General features: G+C 48.1%; 1 protein-coding gene across 6 annotated transcripts in view; it reads right to left on the bottom strand.

The window, feature by feature from the left end:
• Nucleotides 1-2,923: 2,923 nt before the first annotated feature.
• The window catches only part of ADAM15 (ADAM metallopeptidase domain 15), a 45,654-nt gene continuing 29,572 nt past the window's right edge, over nt 2,924-19,005 (bottom strand). For 2 of the 6 annotated variants that reach the window (XM_081840909.1, XM_081840908.1), the window contains exons 19-25: nt 17,079-17,220; nt 15,515-15,565; nt 14,874-14,979; nt 10,790-10,867; nt 9,263-9,334; nt 4,721-4,830; nt 2,924-3,481 (exon numbers count right to left, since the gene is read on the bottom strand). In XM_081840909.1, the coding sequence (XP_081697035.1) occupies nt 3,421-3,481; nt 4,721-4,830; nt 9,263-9,334; nt 10,790-10,867; nt 14,874-14,979; nt 15,515-15,565; nt 17,079-17,220 (620 nt within the window). In that variant the 3' untranslated portion in view covers nt 2,924-3,420. The remainder of the gene's footprint in view (nt 3,482-4,720; nt 4,831-9,262; nt 9,335-10,789; nt 10,868-14,873; nt 14,980-15,514; nt 15,566-17,078; nt 17,221-19,005) is intronic. The other 4 variants (XM_081840911.1, XM_081840910.1, XM_081840912.1 and 1 more) reach the window with 4 other exon arrangements.

Below are 19,005 nucleotides of genomic sequence, written 5' to 3'. Positions count from 1 at the left end.
TTTATCTAAACATGAGCAGCCTCGCCTTGCCATGGGACCACAGCATGCCTAAATATGATCACATACACCTGATTCGGAGCAGAGCTCTTTCACCTCCTCTCCCCAAAGGCCTCACCTTTACCAGAAACGCATCAATAACACAGGCATCACCTGGAGACATGTGGGAAGGAGACCCTGGGGAGAAATTCCCCCCGGACTTCATCAACTTCCCCCCTGCTCCATCCACCTGAGCCTGGGTCCTGAGTCCACAAAACAGGTTGCTTTCTTGACAACACCACGGAGCTATGGGATGGGCAAATAAAAGCTTGGTCGCACCAGCTCATGCACGCTGGTTAATTCAAGACCAGATTGCTGCAATGCACCCTATGTGGGGCTTCCCTTGCGCTGGATCCAGAAGCAGCAGCTAGCGCAGAATGCTGCAGCACAATTGCTGACAGGGACCGCTGTCAGCGTCTAACTCCTGTGCTTAAGAGATCTGCACCGGCTGCTGACTTGCTACTGGGCTGAATTCAACACATTCCTATCAGTATAAAAAGCCCTTACCAACCTGGGACCAGTTTACCCCATAACACAAACTATGCCACTTCTATCTGCGGAACTGGCGCTGCTACAGGTCCCGCATAAAACCCAATTTTGCGTTTGTAAGCAATTGATCTTTCAGTGTGGCACCAGTTAACTTTGGAACTCCCCGCTGATTGATATCACGCAGGCATCTTCCCTGTACAGCGGTACGTCGGAAGCTGAACAGAAGCCGTTCCAGAAGTCCATTCAACTTCCAAAACATTTGGAAATCAAGGCGCAACTTCCGATTGGCTGCAGAAAGCCCCGTCCGACATTCAGGATCCAAAGAACGTTCGCAAACCAGAGCACTCACTTCCGGGTTTGCAGTATTCGGGAGCCAAAACATTCAACTCCCAAGACGTTCAGCTTCCAAGGTACGACTGTACTCTTTTTGGCGCTTGCTGAAATATTTTTTGTTCAGACAAGCCAACACTTGGCATATGTTTTAACCCGGTTTTTAGCTTATTGCTGATTTTAATTATTTTTTTGTACATTCAGAACAGTTGCTTTCTATTGTTTCTTATTGACAATTTCATCGCTTTCTTTTCATAAACTGCTCTGAAGGTTCCACTTCCCCCGCCCCCATTAAGTGGTGTAAAATTTTACAAAATGAATAAATAAATAAATATAATTTGGCACTTCATACCAGAAATTCACAGATAGCTATGTGTTATGTCCAAGCTAGACCACCCAAAGCTCTGGCCCGCAAAGTGAGACCCGCAATTCCTATTTGAACAAGGCTCTTGGGTTCCAGAAAAGCACGATGCCTTGTGCCAAGACAAACGCAACCATAAGGCAAGACCCACAAATACGAAAATATACTAATGCACTCTCCAAAGAAACAAACGTAATACGAAAGGACAATGGGCGATGAAAACTACAGAACAATCGGCTACAGATCCGTTTCTGCTCTTAAGCCTTTTGCAAATATGTACAAGTTAGTCCTTGGGAAAGGTTTTTTAAACAATATTATTTGGGGAACGTGTCCAAATGATTCCTCATGTGCATCAGCAGATGGCAAGAAGTGTCTTTCAGCTTCCCAGGACAAAAGGAGAGTCTTGGTGAATGACCAATTTTTTGTCAAAAAGGGGGGGAAAACCCCAACCTGCCTCTCAGAGAACAGCCTCACTGCAAGAAGAAAATGGTTCACCAAAACAGGCTTACGATTAATCAGCCGCTTGATGTGCAAGAATAATTATTTGGACACATTCCCCCAAAGAAAACTGAACGCAAAATGAATTCTGAATGCAAAATAAAATTTCTCACTACAGCTCCATATAAAGCAGGCAGGTCGCCAAGGCTGCGCCAAAGGCAACGCGGAAAGGTTATGGCATTTGGGAGTTTTTCGTGGCACGTAACAGGTGACATGATAGAAGTTTATACAATTATGCATTTCATGGAGAAAGTGGATTAAAAAAATGCTTTCCTCCCTCTCTCCTAACACTAGAACTTCTGGGCATCCAACATTCAGTTCCACTGGAAGATTCAAGACAGACAAAACAAACGACTTCTTTATGCAGCAACCAGTTTAACTGTGGAACTCCTTGCCACAAGAGGCAGTGATGGCCACCAGCTTGGATGGTTTTAGAAGAGGATTAGACCAATTAATGGTGGAGGACAAGGCTATGGATGGCTACGCTTTGCCTCTACAATCGTGCTTGGGTCCTGCTTGCCAGTTTCCCACTGAAGCATCGGTTGGCCACTGTGAGAACAGGATGCTGGACTAGGTGGGCGTTGGTCTGATCCAGTATGGCTCTTCTTATGTTCTTAAGTACAGCCATACCTCGGGTTGAATATGCTTCAGGTTGAGCGTTTTCAGGTTACGCTCCGCGGCGACCTGGAAGTAACGGAACGCGTTCCTTCCGGGTTTTGCCGCTTGCGCATGCACAGACGAATCAAAATGACGTCACACGCATGTGCGGAAGCAGCGAATCACAGGTTGAATTTGCTCCAGAACGGATCCCGTTCGCATCCAGAGGTACCACTGTAAGACAACAGCAACCAGGGATGCAGAGGCGTTTTTTAGGAGATGGGACTGTGGGACTCAGGCTCTTTTCTGCTGGGGCACCAGATCTCCTACCACTTCCCAAACACCCCCTTTAAAAAAAACACCACCACTTTTTTTCTTTGCTTACATGGCACAGTGCGAGAGAGACCCTGGCTGTTCGGCATCCTAACACAAACTGGTGATTTGTGACCCAAGTACCCAACACCACAGCTGCTCCGACGGAACGGGACAAGGTGACAACTCCCCTGCCCTGCGGGTACATTTGCTAAAAGATGGTGGCACCTTCAGATGGAGCCTGAGGCAGGCCTTCCCTGGTGGTCAGTCCCAGCCTGGATAAAGAGGCGCTGAAAAAAATAAGTGGAACCAGTCCGTTTTTATTACGAAGAAAAGAAACGGGCGATTTCCAGGCAAGATTCGTGAGGGGAGGATTCCCTTAGGGAATGACATCCCACACACACACACACACACACACACACACACACAGTTCTCTCTCTATCTCACACATACACACACCTTCGCCCTCCTTTTTCACCAGTGCAAAGACTTGTTCCCTTTCCCCCCAGAGTTCCTTGTGTCCAGGTTCCGAAACCAAAAGCAGGGACTTTTGAGCCAAAATGGTGCCAAAATGACGGAGGTTTCCAGCCAAGCTAGGAGTGCGACTTCTGGGCAAAGGCGGGGAAACAAAACGAAACACAGCCCTGCCTTCGCAAGGGTGCAAAGCCGCCCTCCTGTAAATCCGAAGCAGCCAGCGAAGCGAGTGCCAGGAAGGGGCTGGGGTTGTCGTCCTCATCGCCCGTTTTGGCCAGAGAGGGGCGCCGTAGGAAGAGTCCGTGGGCCTGGCCTGGCCCGGGTTAGATATTGTGGATGTGTAATGACGGGCCGGACACCATGGGAGGAGGAGGAGGAGCTGGCCTGTGTGGGAAGCAGAGAAAGAAGGAAAGGTTCGCGCTGAGGCATACGTGTCATAACAAGTTCTTTTTTTAATTAACTTCACTAGAGCAGGGCTAGGGAGCCTTCCAGATGTCACCGGACTACAACTCCCATCATCCCTGATCATTGCCCGTGATGACTGGGGGCTGATGGGAGCCGGAATCCAATAACGTTAAATTACAACATCCCTGACCACTGGCCAGCACATACAATTGGACGCCATTTTGAATCGCTGCACCATTCAAAATTGCACTGCATTTTTTGGGGGGGAGGGATTATTTTTGTGTGTGTTTCTAACTATTTATTTGTGCTTTTATCTTGTATTTTTATTTTGTGAACTGCCCTGAGATCTTTCAATGAAGGGTGGTATATGAATCCTAATAAATAATAATAATAATAATAATAATAATAATAATAATAGAATTCCCAAGCAACATTGGGTATGAGGTGACTATGAAATGAACCATTATTGCCGCATTTATGCAAATCTAATGCGCCATCAGGAACGTGGGTGGCGCTGTGGGTTAAACCACAGAGCCTAGGACAAATCCCTGTGATGGGGTGAGCTCCCGTTGTTTGGTCCCAGCTCCTGCCAACCTAGCAGTTTGAAAGCACAAAGTGCAAGTAGATAAATAGGTACCGCTCCAGCGGGAAAGTAAATGGCATTTCCGTGCACTGCTCTGGTTCGCCAGAAGCGGCTTAGTCATGCTGTCCACATGACCCAGAAGCTGTCTCAGGACAAACGCCGGCTCTCTCGGCCTGTAAAGCGAGATGAACGCCGCAACCCCAGAGTCGGTCACGACTGGACCTTATGGTCAGGGGTCCCTTTACCTTTACCTTTAATGCGCCATCAAATCTAATGCTCACCCCAATTTTCGCAACGTAATTTGGCCAAAAAAGTGCACATTACATTTGAGTAAATACGGTATTGAGAACATCTAAAACCACCCGCAGCACCGTTGAAAGGCAGGGCTTCCCAAACTTGGGTCTCCAGCTATTGTTGGACTACAACCCCCATCATCCCTAGCTAGCAGGACCGGTGGTCAGGGATGATGGGAACTGTAGTCCAAAACCAGCTGGAGACCCAAGTTTGGGAGGCCCTGGTTTAAGCAGCTTGTCTTGCCCACCACCCCTCTCCTCCAATTCCCCGCAGCTGGAAAAGAAGCAGCCACCTCCCTCTCGGCCTCTCCCACCCCAGCCGCCTCCCGTTCTTCCACTCACCTCGATGGCAGCATCTGGACCCGAGGGTCATAGTTGGGAACAGCACAGAGTTCGGCCCGGGGGGGATCCGAAGGGAGCGGTTTCTGGGGTGGCGGAGGCTTGGCAGGGGGCTAAGAGGAAAACAGAAGGAGCCTGAATTAGGGGGGGCGGGTTGCGACGCGTGCTCAAACGCTTGCGCACCACCTCACGCTAGCAAGGGGGCGGAGGCCAGAGAGGTGCAGAATATTTATTTTTAGACTCTTCATTAATTGCGTGGGTGCGACACCACACACACAATGCAAAAATAACATGTGTGCATAAGCAATTTTTCCTGACATCTTTGCGAGGGGGCTGCCGCTCCCTTCAGTTAACCTTACAAAATGGCCAGGGGTTCTCTCATTTTTCCGCTTGCTTTGACGTCAACTTAAGTACGTAAGGAGACTGGATCCGGCCCACGGCCCATCCAGCCCAGCATCCTGTTCCCACAGTAGCCAACCAGATGCCCCTTAAACGAATATATCTACCGTATTTTTCGCTCTATAAGACGCACCAGACCACAAGATGCACCTAGTTTTTGGAGGAGGAAAACAAGAAAAAAAATATTCTGAATCTCAGAAGCCAGAACAGCAAGAGGGATCGCTGCGCAGTGAAAGCAGCAATCCCTCTTGCTGTTCTGGCTTCTGGGATAGCTGCGCAGCCTGCATTCGCTCCATAAGATGCACACACATTTCCCCTTACTTTTTAGGAGGGAAAAAGTGAGTCTTAAAGAGCAAAAAATACGATATATTTCCATGGCTGGTGTCAAGCTAAATTATGCTCAGAGAGTGGAACTACGTAAATGAGCTCTGTGGGCCTCACTTCACTTGTGGGCCTCGGCAGCTGAATAGTGTCGAGCTCTGCACCGTTACAAGTTTCACTTCTTTTCCCTGGGAAAAGGGATTGTTACCCCACTCTAGGCAGGGAATAAAAGGGCCTGCTAGCAACTCTCAGCACCCTTGACAAGAAAACAGCTCCCAGAATTCCTTGGGGAAAGCCATGGCTGTCCTTTTTTTAAAATAAAGTTTTATTCATTTTTCATTTTCATTCATTACATACATCTCAAATTCTTAACGTTTACTATATATTCCTCCCTCCCTCCCCTCCAAGACTTCCCCCAAACTTGCGTTTCTGGTTTGTTTCTATTTTCATCCCCTTTGCTACCTCTCAACAGAAAAGGTTATTAATAACATAACATCAAACCTATAAACATGAAAATAAAATTAACTACATCACCTTATTTCACTGTCTTCTAAACATTTTCTGGTACTAATAAAGTGAATGTTTATTTAAATCCTGCCATCAAGTCTATTGCCTTTCTTTGTTTCTGCAAATATAATATGAAGGGTTCCCAATCTTTTTCAAAGTCTCTGTTGTCTTTGTCTTTTAGTCTTTCTGTCGTTTTCCTCTTGGTCTTTCTGTCATGACAGAATGACAATGACAGCCATGGCTGTTCAAAGTGGTACCCTGGGTTTCAAACACCACCGACTGGTTGTTGTGTCCCATGCCTAAAATTTGCCTCAGGCCATATTCACACCATACATTCCCCCCCCCCAAATAATATTTATTATTTTCAGTAGATAAACATAGTAAAAAAAAAAAAAGATTAACAATAATAAAAACAAACAAAAAATAGGAGAAATAGAGAAAAAAGAAAAAAGATACATACAACATATTACCACTTATTAATTAAAATTAAGTACCATTCATCTTCATAAACATAGTATTTGACTTCCTCGAATCTCTTCCATCCGAATTTCTTAGTAATTATATGTAGCAGTTTCCAATATCAGAGTTTCAAAAAATCATATCACAGTCCTAATCATATTACATAGCTTTCCTTATCGTACATTTTCTTATTTATAAATTTAAGTCCATTTTAATCCTAGGCCTAATTGTTTCTTTCAAGTGGTTACATATCTTTAATATGCACCATACATTTAAAGCACGGGGATAGCCTATTAAACAGCCATGGCTTCTCTCAAAGAATTCTGGGAGTTGTAGTTCGTTCTGGGTGCCGAGAGTGGTTAAGGGACCTCCCCACTCGCCTCACAGAGCTACAATTCTGCGGATGGTTTAACAATTAATCCCTCTTCCTGGGGAAACTCTGGGAATTGTAGCTCTTTGAGCAGAACAGCTTTCTTGTCTATCCATCTGTCTAATCCTCTTTCAAAGCCACCCATGTCGGCTGCCCTCTCTGCCTCTTGTGGGAGTGAGTTCCACAGTCTTTCCTTTTGTCTGCTCCAAACCTCTCAACATTCGGTGTCCCTGGATGGCCACAAGGTTCCAGTATCACATGAGATGCTAAAGAAGGCTGCATCTCACTTACAGCCCATCGGCCACACTTCCCAGAATAAGTTGGAGTTCTTGTTATTAAATATACCAAGAAAAAAGCACCCCAAGAACTCAGGCCAATGTAAGTTTCAATAGTGGGAGTGGTCCCTACTCGCAAATCAATAGTCAATAGTAACCTTAGAGTTTTTAATTTGATACAACACATGTACTGTATTTTTCGACCCATAGGACGCTCCATCCCATAGGACGCACCTAGTTTTTTGGGGGGGAAATAAAGGAAAAAAATTTTTCCTTTATTTCCCCCCCAAAAGCAGGTCGGGGAAACCGAACCAGGTCGAGGAACGGCGCTGCGCCTACCTGCTGTTCCCCGAGCTTGTGGGGCTGGCCGATGTCTGCCTCAGGCGGCAGGCTGCTATCCGCAGTGTGGGGAACCCTGCGGGGAACTCCTGCAGGGCTCCCCACGCTGCGGATGTCTGCCCGGCGCACGGGGCGCTCTGCTTCAGGGCGCCCCGCCTGCCGGGCGGCAGGCTACTATCCGCAGCGTGGGGAGCCCTGCGGAGAACTCCCACAGGGCTGCCTAGGCTGTGGGTGTGTTCCCGAAGCGCCGGGCGCTCTGCTTTCAGGGCGCCCGACGCTCCGGGAAGCAGGCTGCTATCCGCAGCCTAGACAGCCCTGCGGGAACTCCCTGCGGATGTCTTCCTGAAGCCTGGAGAGGGAGAGGGGTCGGTGCGCATCGACCCCTCTCGCCCTCCAAGCTTCAGCGAAAGCCTGCATTCGCCCCATAGGACGCACCCAGATTTCCCCTTCATTTTTGGAAGGGGAAAAGTGCGTCCTATAGGGCGAAAAATACGGTAACTATTATTAATATTGATTATTTTCAGCTGTTATCCTTGAGAAACGTAGAAAATAACAGGATATATTTATCCGAAAACCTTCAAACTTACACGACCCTTTAAAAATTAGGTAAGGAACCAAATATTATATAATACTGTTTTACAAATTATAATTTATGAGAATTGAGAATTTAAACGTCTTTTCATGTAATATTTGATACTTCCAGCTGATGAAGGTGAATACATCGAAACAGGGCCCTGTCCTGGTTTCTAATCCATAATTGACTTCTGACTTCTGCTCAATGATTGAAACTGAGACCTCCACGACGAATCTGGACTAACATGAACTTATCTCTACTCATAAACTCTTATCTCTAATTCTGTAATGAATTATTGTGTTATACATATTTTTATGAGTTTGAGTTTGTAATCTCTGTTAGAGTTTGTAATCTCTATTTGAGTCTGTAACCCTTGTCAGAATACATACTTTTGAATGGATTAGTTTTTGTTACTATTGACTATTGATTTATGATAGGGACCACTCCCACTATTGAAACTTACATTGGCCTGAGTTCTTGGTGTGCTTTTTTCTCGGCACTTCCCAGAATGCCTTGGGTACGACATCGCACTGCTCTGCTCCAAGAAGCGCAAGCAGCACAAAAAAACACCAGGACCATCTCCAGCAGCTTTCTGCTTGGCCCAAACCAGGATGAGAGCCAGGTAAGGTAAAAATTATGGGATAAAAATTCTTCCCCATCGGCTGGGGAGGATTAGGGCTGGCATATGCCTGGAATTTCCCAGACAACTGGGATTCATCCTTGGAAATGGATTTCGGATGGAATTTATCAATACAGTGGTGCCTCGCAAGACGAAATTAATCCGTTCCGTGAGGCTCTTCGTCTAGCGGTTTTTTCGTCTTGCGAAGCAAGCCGATTGACAGCTTAGTGGATTAGCGCTATTAGCGGTTTAGCGGCTTTTAGCGATCAGCTGTTAAGCGGCTTATCAGCGGATCAGCTGATAAGCGGCTTAGCGGCTTAGGAAAAGGGGGGGGAAAGGGGGGAAACCCGCAGGAACTCGCAAGACATTTTCGTCTTGCGAAGCAAGCCCATAGGGAAATTCGTTTTGTGAAGCGCCTCCAAAACGGAAAACCCTTTCGTCTAGCGGGTTTTCCGTCTTGCGAGGCGTTCGTCTTGCGGGGCACCACTGTATTCGGTGTATGGAGAAGAGGGATCGCTCCTTGTTTTCGGAGGGGAACTGGGGGAGGGCATTTCCCCAGCCTGAACTGAGACCTTCCCATTAACTCCCATCCACCTTCCACCCTGCCCAAAGAGACCACCCTCCTCCCTCTCAAAAAAAAGCCACACACCACCACCAGGAATGGCACCATGCTGCCAGTTACCTGAGCATCTTTAGGAATGGGGTCAGCAGGCAATGGGCGCATTGGAGGCGCTGGCCTGTCCTGGACCGAGGCCTGGGCAGAAAGAGGAGGTACAGCAACAGACAAGACATGCTCGGGTGAAGAAGACGAAGAAGAAGAAGATTGGGGGGGTTGTATGCTGGGGAAGCAGCTCTGGAAGAAGCATGGGAGGGCCTTGCTGTTTACTAAGGGCAGGCAGATCTGGTTTAAGGGAAGGGATGTAGATGAGAGGTAGAGCGTCTGCTTGCCCCCAGAGGGTCCCAGGTCCATTCCCCAGAATCTCCAAGCAGGGCTGGATAAAGACCCTGGAGAGCCACCGCTAGGCCTTACTCAGCAGCAGGCAGCTTCCTATGTTTGTATTTGTTCAGAACCATGAGGACCGGAAGCTTACATGTTTTTAAGGTTTGGCCGCAACTCAGAAACAGAGCATGCAGAAGGACTCCGTTTCAGCCTCCGCCATCTCTCAAGGTAGGGCTGGAAAAGGCTCTCTTGTCTGAAAACCTGGAGGGGCCCTGCCAGTCAGCTTAGACTAGGGATGAGGAAACCTGTGGTTGGATTTTGCTGGATTCTTGTCCTCATGGTTCTTTTCTTGTTTAAATTATTTTTTTAGTGCAGATTTTCTTGTGCTACAGAACAAACAAGGAAAAGTACATATAGTACCTCCACTTTCTAATTATTATTGTTGTTAGAATTTATATACCGCCCTGTACCCGAAGGTCTTAGGGTGGTTCACAGAATTCACAGGGACTTTTTCACGGTTTGTTGACATTCAGTATGAGACACTGTTGTCAGACACTGTGCAGATGGGGGGAAAGAGAGGGGGGGGAGAGAAATAGGGAGAATAATGACCTTTCGTTCTATTGCAGTGTTTGGGCAGGGATTTTGTGCCACCGTCACGCAGGTAGGTCTATCTATCCTATCTATTTATTTTCATTGGCACTGCGAGAGACTGGAGGGCCCAGAGCTTGGTTCGTTGTGTTCAGCTGGTTGCAGTGTCGTTTGTTGGTGAAGGGAGCCGTGTTGATGGGTCAAATTAGTCATATTGATTCGTATGCTTGGCGGGGGGGGGGGGATAGGTCACTGTCTTGTGCTGTGCATGTAATAAAGGGGAGTCACACCGGGGAGGGGGGAGGCATCCTCTTTTGCTTTTCCACCCCATGCTAGCTTAAGTTTGTTGGCTAACTTTTTTAGTAGGGTGGTTAGTCCCCATAGTTCTGCATGCAGCTCCGATTTAAAGAGGAAGCCAGGAAGCGGTTGTTTTTTTAAATACCAAAGTTAGTCCATTGTATCTATCTAGCTCAGCACTGTCCACACAGACTGGCAGCCTCTCTCCCAGGTTTCAGGCAACACTTAGCTGGCAATGCCATCGGGGATTGAATCTGGGACACCTGCACACAAAACACTGAGGCCCTGCCATTGACCGACAACTTTTCCTCCCGTCGCAGGAGACCATGCAATGGGGTCAAGGGACAAGCCGCCCCTGCCCCCTCCTTCCTCCCGCTCCGTTACCTGTTGACCCTTTGGGATCGGGTCAGGCGGAAGAGGCTTGGATGGTGGGTCAGGTCGAGAGTCATCGGGGGCAGCAGGCTGCAGAGAGACGGAAGGCAGCGCCACAAGGAAACCAGAGAGCAGATTGGAAGAGATAGAGAGAAAGAGAAAGAGAGAGATTGATAGAGAGAGAGAGAGAAGAGAGAGAGGGTGTTATCATTCCGGCCTGTGGCATGCATGGCTAGGGGTACATGAGAGGCACACACATTCATGCAAATGCAACCATGCAAGGAGAAAAGAGAGACAGACAGAGAGAGAAACAGGCACCCCAAAATTTCTCGTCCATTTAGGAATTTAATTCTGAGTCTTAGATTGGTCCCAGAACATGTTGCAGAGGCTCTGCCGCGAACACCTCGCGTGAGTAAGAAGAAAGGGGTGTCCCAGAGCATGTACAGAGCGCCTTGAGCTCCACTGGGTTAAACTGCCACCAGCCAGCCTGAGCCTGGTTTGGGAGGCTTAGGAAGGAGAAACTAAAGGGCGTTCCAAAATTAAGGAAGGGGGTCTTCTCCTAGTTGCATTTTAAAGAATCCCACTGAGCCTCAGGAATTAAAAAAAATAAGCATTTAGAAGTCATATCCAGCCATGTTTCTACTCAGAACAAACCCACTCAAATTAATGAACCTAATTGAGTCACATCTATTCTGGCTTAGAACCAGGTTTCTACAAATCTGGCACAGGATTTTGGTGAATTATAGGAAGCTGCGGCCCTCCAAATGTGGATGGACTACGACTCCCATCATCACTGGACTCCGGCGCTGATGGAAGTCAGAGTCCCACCTTTCCAGTAAGGAGGTAGCAGAAGCTGTAGTAACACCCTCCAGCCACTTGAGGGTGCTGTGGGACTTTCTCCTTAGCCAGTCCTATCTACACTTCTACTTGTTCTTTCACTATACCATATAGTCTCACCGGGCAACACCTCCCCCTTTTTCTGGGGAAATTGTTCCATTCTGAAGGTTTGCCTTTTATTCAGGGCCGTGTTTACAGGGAGAGAGGGACCTGTGGGCTATTCAGCTCCATTATGGACGCGCCGGGCCCCCTCTTCCGACTTAAAAATTAAACAAAGGGGTTGTGCAGCAACAGAAATGTTGCAGCACATCCCCAGCTCCTAAGAAAGCGCTCCTGTTCAGGCTCCCAGCCAGCCAGCCAGCCACACCTCTGCTTCTGGGACACTCCATTCCACGCCCTCTACCAGCCCTCTACCAGCATACTCCATTGCAAAGCCCCCCACCCAACTTTTTTTTCCGTTTTTTAACTCATTACTCAGCATTTGGATGGTAGGCCTGGAGAATTAAGCCCTTCAAACTAAGATGGCACTTCATGATTAAAATTAGTCTTCAGTGTATGCAGCTGAGTTTATATTAAAATATTACATTTAGCATCAAATGCTTCCAGGCTAGCAGGGTGGAAGGGAACTTATCTCTTTTGGTGCAAAGGTGCTTTTGGTGCTTTTGTTTTCCCACTAATTCCCCCCCCCCCAAAAAAAACCCCAAACCCACAAAAAACCAAGGTAACACTCAGGATATAACAGGATTGAATGATCTGTAAGCCCCGCCTCCCAACAGTAACTGACCACTACCACAGCCAGCCATAGCAACAGTTTCTAAGCCCCGCCACCTGTCAGCAACTATTCAGCCAATCACCCGTGGCAACAGCCCAACAGCCCCACCACCATCCATGACCAATAGCAGCAGCCTAGGAGACAGGCCCCAAGCCTATAGTTACCATGGCAACCAACACACAAACGGACTGAATATAATCAGTGAAAACTTCAGAGCAACCTGTAACTGATCTAGACAGATATAGATATCTATCTGTATAGATGTAAACATGCACACACAAATTTACTAAACGTTTTATCTGCAACCTTGGAATTAAAAGTTTGCAATGTCCGTAAGGCTGAAAAGTACAACTTAACAAGTTATCACCAGGAAACAAAATTTGACAACTGGGTGTGTGGAGATTATGCGTAAAAGAAGTCTATGAGATTCTGCTTTTCTTCAGACTCTGCACAACAGCCCACTCCCCAGTTTGGATCCATCGTATTGAATAAATTAATTTTTAAAAACAAAATGTAATAAATACAATAAAGAAGAACTGGGAGAGGTAATTTTTGTTAATGCTAAAATAAAATAAAATTGTTGCTACGGGGGGGGGGGAGGGAGAGAGTGCTTCAGTTCAGTAATTTTAAAACCTACCTCCTGTATATATATATATTTTTTGGAGTGGGGGTTGTTGCTAAAAACACACGCTAAAATTTTCCCTTTTCTTTCCAAGTTCTTTTTGCGGCACTAAAACAGCTTCCTCTCATCCAACAAAAATGCAATTATCATATAACTACATCATACACACGTAGCCGAGAGCCTGCATGGTGTGGTGGTTGTGAGCTGTGTGTTGGTCTAGGACGTGGGTTCATATCCCCACTCAGCCAGGAAGCTCACTGGGTGACCCTGGGCCACTGCCTCCCAGCCTAGCCTACCTCGCAGGGTTATGGGGGGGGGGTTAAATAATGAAGGGTGAGAATCATGTACTCCACACCCTGGGCTCCCCGAAGAAAAAGGTGGAGGTATAAATGCAACAAATAAATAAAATATCCCACCCTAGCTCTGAAGATGGAAGTTTAGGCCTTACATCCAAAATAACATCCGAAGAACATACGTTCCTACCCATTAGTATGGAAGGCGATACGCAGTTTGCATTAACCACAAGGTTTTATAGTGTTAGGGGAGCCCTCTATTAATTTTTAGCCACGTGCATAAAAAGGTGTATTAAAGGTAAAGGTAAAGGTACCCCTGACCATTAGGTCCAGTTGTGACCGACTCGGGTTGCGGCGCTCATCTCGCTCTATGGGCCAAGGGAGCCGGCGTTTGTCCGCAGACAGCTTCTGGGTCATGTGGCCAGCAGGACTAAGCCGCTTCTGGCGAACCAGAGCAGCGCACAGAAACGCCGTTTACCTTCCCGCCGGAGCAGTACCTATTTATCTACTTGCACTTTGACATGCTTTCGAACTGCTAGGTTGGCAGGAGCTGGGACCGAGCAACGGGAGCTCACCCTGTCGCGGGGATTTGAACTGTCAACCTTCTGATCAGCAAGTCCTAGGCTCTACCTAGGAGCGCCACCCGCGTCCCTAAAAGGTGTATTGATTCGTGGCAAAAAGGTCTTTGTGCTTCAAACCTTGGGCCAAGTTTAGTTAGTCAATTCCACCCCCTGCCAAAAAAAACCCCAAGTGCTTATTTGCCAGACTTTATTGTACCACTGTCAAAGCAGCACCCCTCCAAATTCTTCTGGTATCTCATTATTACAAGTACACACCCTCCAACATTTCTCTGATGAAAATAGGGACGTCCCATTCCATAATGATATAATTTTACTATTTATAGCCTGCCCACCTGACTGGTTTGCCCCAGCCACTCTGGGCAGCTTTCAACATATATAAAAACATAAGACAACATTAAACATTTTTTTTTTTAAACTTCCCTATACAGGATTGCCTTCAGACGGCTTGGAGCATGGGTAGGCAACCTAAGGCCCGGGGGGCCAGATCTGGCCCAATCGCCTTCTAAGTCCAGCCCATGGATGGTCCAGGAATCAGCGTGTTTTTACATGAGCAGAATGTGTGCTTTTATTGAAAATGCATCTCTGGGTTATTTGTGGGGCATAGGACTTCGTTCATTTTTTTCGTCAAGATATAGTCCGGCCCCCTACAAGGTCTGAGGGACAGTGGACCGGCCCCCTGCTGAAAAAGTTTGCTGACCCCTGGCTTGGAGGGTCAGATAACTCCATACCCTCCAACATTTCTCCGATGAAAATAGGGACGTCCTAAGGAAATGTGGGACATTCCGGGATCGAATCAGAAACCGGGATGGCATCTCCAAATCAGGAACGTCCCTGAAAAAATAGGGACCCTTGGAGGGGCTGTGAGTAAGGGGTTTGAACCGTAAGATGACATTGTAATAATCTAACGAATTAGTAAATGAAAGAAATGCAGCGATCACAGGTGGCACAGCCAGGCGCCATCCACATACGAAGGTGGAAACCCATCACTTACCTTGGAAGTCGGCATGAGCTGGAGCTCAGTGTTCTGCCTGAACTGTGGGGGCCGGGGGCGCCCTGGGGGGGCTTGGCTGTAAGTCCGAGGCTCCGGGTGCGTGATCCTGATAGGGGAGAACAGGAAGGCTGAGGCCTCGGTCTTAGGGGACATATTACAGGCCAACACACACATATACACACACAGAGAGAGAGACCAACACACTTTTGCCTCTGGCTCCGCCCAGCGCTGAATTGCGGCCCCCAATAGGTCATCCAGAAGGGAATGCGGCCCTTGGGATGAAAAAGCTTCTAGAGTCCACAAGCAGCCCCAGGGACTTGGATTTCGCCCCAAAGGAGAGAAGAGCGCGCGCAAGAGAAATAACATATTTTTCGCCCCATAGGGCGCACCGACCCCTCTCGCTCTCTAGGCTTCAGTGAAAGCCTGCATTCGCCCCATAGGACGCACATACATTTCCCCTTCATTTTTGGAGGGAAAAAGTGTGTCCTATAGGGCGAAAAATACGGTATATTTGTATAGAAGCACCAAACCCAGGCAAAGCACCAAACCAGCACCAGATAGGAAGGGGGGGAGCCTCCACCATTTCATTCACACCCAAAAATGACATCAAAGCTCAGCTGTTGCAGGATCAGCCGTATTACCCTCTTTGTTCAGCTGGGCGGATGAATCGCACCCGGGACTCTGTCTCAGTGCTGCAGGGTGAGGGGAGCAGAGTTAGGGTTCCACAGCAGTGTGTGACATTGGGGAGAGGGGAGGACAGAGGTCCCTTTGTGGGGCACGGAATGGGCGTGTGGGGAGAGAAATAGCCAGGTGTCCACACAGTGTGAGGAATCAGATGGAGGTTAGGGCAGGAATTATCATTACTGGGTGGCATCCTATTGCGCTCTGCTTAGAGTAAGCCCATTGAAATTAATGGACCTAAGTTAGTCATGTTGGTTAAGGAGCCTGTGGTCGTGTAGTGGTTAGAGTATGGGACGAAGACCTGGGAGATCAGGGTTCAAATCCTGCGCCCAGTTGTGAAGCTCACTGGGTGACCTCGGGCCAGACACTGTCTCTCAGTTTAAGCTACCTCGCAGGGTTGTTGCAAAGATAAAATGGGGGGAAGGAGGAATGGTGGGAAGGAGGAATGGTGTCTCTCAGTTTAAGTTACCTCGCAGGGTTGTTGCAAGCATAAAATGGGGGGAAGGAGGAATGGTGGGATAAAAAAATAATAAACAAATAATTTCAGCGGGTCTACTCCGACTAGGGCTAAAACGGGATACAACCCATCTCCACAAACAGTTACAGTGGTACCTCGGGTTACATATGCTTCAGGTTACAGTACATACCTTTCAGGTTACAGACTCCGTTAACCCACAAATAGTACCTCGGGTTAATAACTTTGCTTCAGGATGAGAACAGAAATTGTGGTCTGGCGGTGCGGCAGCAGCAGGAGGCCCCATTAGCTAAAGTGGTGCTTCAGGTTAAGAACAGTTTCAGGTTAAGAACGGACCTCCGGAACGAATTAAGTACTTAACCCAAGGTACCACTGCATTTGACTTCTCCATTGCTTGCTGCAGACAAGTCTCCAAGCAACATTTTTAAAAAAAACAAATCATAAAAGTCATACATTCCGATAGAGCCATTGCAGATGGCTCATAAGGAAACCCACTAAAAACATTTCTGCAGCAAGATTATATTCCCACCATGGAGGCCACCGGCCAACAGATCACGCTCCACTAAGAGACCTGGAAGGAGAGGGGCATTTCAGCCTGATGCCAATAAAAGAGGAACGATGGCAGCAGCAGGCAGACCTTAGCTGGAAAGAGGACTCCACAGACAACTGAAAAGGCCCTGTTCCTTGACCACCACCCTCCATAACTCCTCCAGAGTGAGGAGACCTGGAAAAATGACTCAGATGAAAACCAAGGTGGAAGAGGGGGCAGAATCCAGATAGGGTCATATCGGAAGAGGAGCTATGAAAGATATTGTGGTCCTGAAGTTAAAACCAGCACCGGAAAGGAGATCCTGGCATGACGGCTTTGATCCGCCTGGGTGGCACATTTTGGCCTTTAACGGGACGGAGGGAGGAAGGTAGGTTCTTATCTTTGCTAGGGCAGCCATTTGGGGGGGATGTTGGAGGAAAAGTGGAGGAGTCATTTCGCGGGGACACCGGTGGAAAGCAGGGCAGGGATCAAAGGGCAAGGAGGGTGTGCCGTCCATTACCTGTACTGGCAGCTGGTGCCCTTGCCGATCTGCCAGAGGCGTTTGTGGAGGCCGACGCGCTTGGTGCAGCAAATCCCGAGGCAGAGGACCAAGACGAGCAAGAGGGCCGTCAGCACTAAGGCGGTCGAGGTGGTGCTGCCCCCTGGGAAGGAGAGGGGGGGGGGGAGACAGTGTGTTATTCAGTGCCAGGCAGATGCACGTCCACAATGCCGCATGCCAGGCTGTATATTCCCCACCCCCGCTGTGTTCCCATTAACAAAAGAGACCTTGTTCCCAACTCAGTCACCAGCTCTGAACACCCTACGCTGTTATATACAAGACGGAGCTATCCACCCACCCGGCAGAAGGAGAGGGGCTGGGGGTTTAATCCTCCCTTCCCAATAGGCTTGAAGCAACTCTCCTGTGGCGTTTGGGACTTCTTTAAGCTGAGAGAAAAGACGTGACACGATGGGAATCTATAAAATTATGCGTGGGTGGAGACAGTTGTTCTCCCTCTCTCAACATACGAGAGCTGGGTCCATGGGTGCTGAATGTTGGAAGATTCGGGACAGAGCAACAGAAAGTCTTTCTTCACGCAGTTAAACTATGGAACTCTCTGCCACATGAGGCGGGGATGGCCACCGACTTGGGTGGCTTTGAAAGAGGATTAGATGAATCTCTGGAGGGCAAAGCTGTCGGTGGCTATGCGTGGCTGCTAGCCACCACGGCTATTGCTCTGTTTCTGCTGTCAGAGGCTGGATGTCCCTCTGAATACTGGGAGTTCCTGGGAGTCACAAATGGAGGGAGCTGCTCTCGCACTCGGGTCCTGCGACCCACAGGCATTTGGTCGGCCACTGTGAGGGCAAGATGCTGGATCAGATGGCCCTCCTTTGGCCTGATCCAGTTGCATGGCTGTTCTTAAGTTCCTACGAGCAACAGTGGGCTCTTTCCTTTATGCCCTGCCTGTGGTTTTCCTGCAGGCATCCAATGGGCCACTGTGAGAACAGGATAGGCCCTGGCCTCATCCACTCTTCCTAGGATCTTATGGCTGTTCTCTTTCCCAAGAATCTGGCCTGGATACTGATCTCCTCTTGCAATGATGCACTAGGGCAGCCTTTCTCAACCTGTGGGTCCCCAGATGTTGTTGAACTACAACTCCCATCACCCCTAGCTAGCAGGGCCAGAGCTCAGGGATGATAGGAGTTGTAGTCCAACAACATCCGGGGACCCACAGGTTGAGAACTGCTGCACTAGGGGGTTCCTCCAGACTGGGGTTTGCATCCAGTGCTAGTCCCAAGAGTAAACCCACAACGCGACCAATTTAGACAGAGTTATTTAAAGGAGTCTACTCTCTGTAGGACTTGGCTCGGAACAACCCTGGGCTGCTGTGCTTTGCAGCTGTGTTCTGCAACGTTAAGAACGCGAGGCGAGCCTGCTTGGATCTCCTTAGGTTCTTCTCATTGACGAAAAAAGCACACATTCTTGGCGGAATTTTAACTGTCCCCCACGTCACCCTGCTTTTACGAGCAGTTCTGCAATGCTTCCACAATGTTATCAACATTATTGCCGCCTGGAGGGGGGAGTCTCGTGCTATTAGAACATAACAAAAGCGGGACAGAAAAGAGACGCAAAGGGTATCAAAAGCAGGATCGCATACAAAACCATCCTGATGCCATCAGGAGCACAAATTGTCAGGAATGCAAGATAAAAGGGATGTCTAGAAGGGATGCTAGGGAGATATAATGACTATGTGGCTGGTTTGTATATGCATGAGTGTCCTTCAAGGCTGTGTGACCTTTCACTGGGACCCGCTTTCTGGGTCTAAGAATTATGTGCACCTTCAAGTTTTTTAATTTGGAAGAGGAAAGGAAAAAAGCCAGCCTCGGGCTACAGCACTTTTGGGAAATCACTGTTGTAAAAGAAAGCAGAAGAGCAATTGTCTGCCTCC

Source organism: Podarcis erhardii, assembly GCF_964252035.2.
Source record: "Podarcis erhardii genome assembly, chromosome: 15".
In the NCBI taxonomy this organism is placed as follows: Eukaryota; Metazoa; Chordata; class Lepidosauria; order Squamata; family Lacertidae; genus Podarcis; species Podarcis erhardii.
The sequence above is the reverse complement of the archived record's forward strand: the minus strand, read 5'-3'. Positions and strand labels throughout refer to the sequence as shown.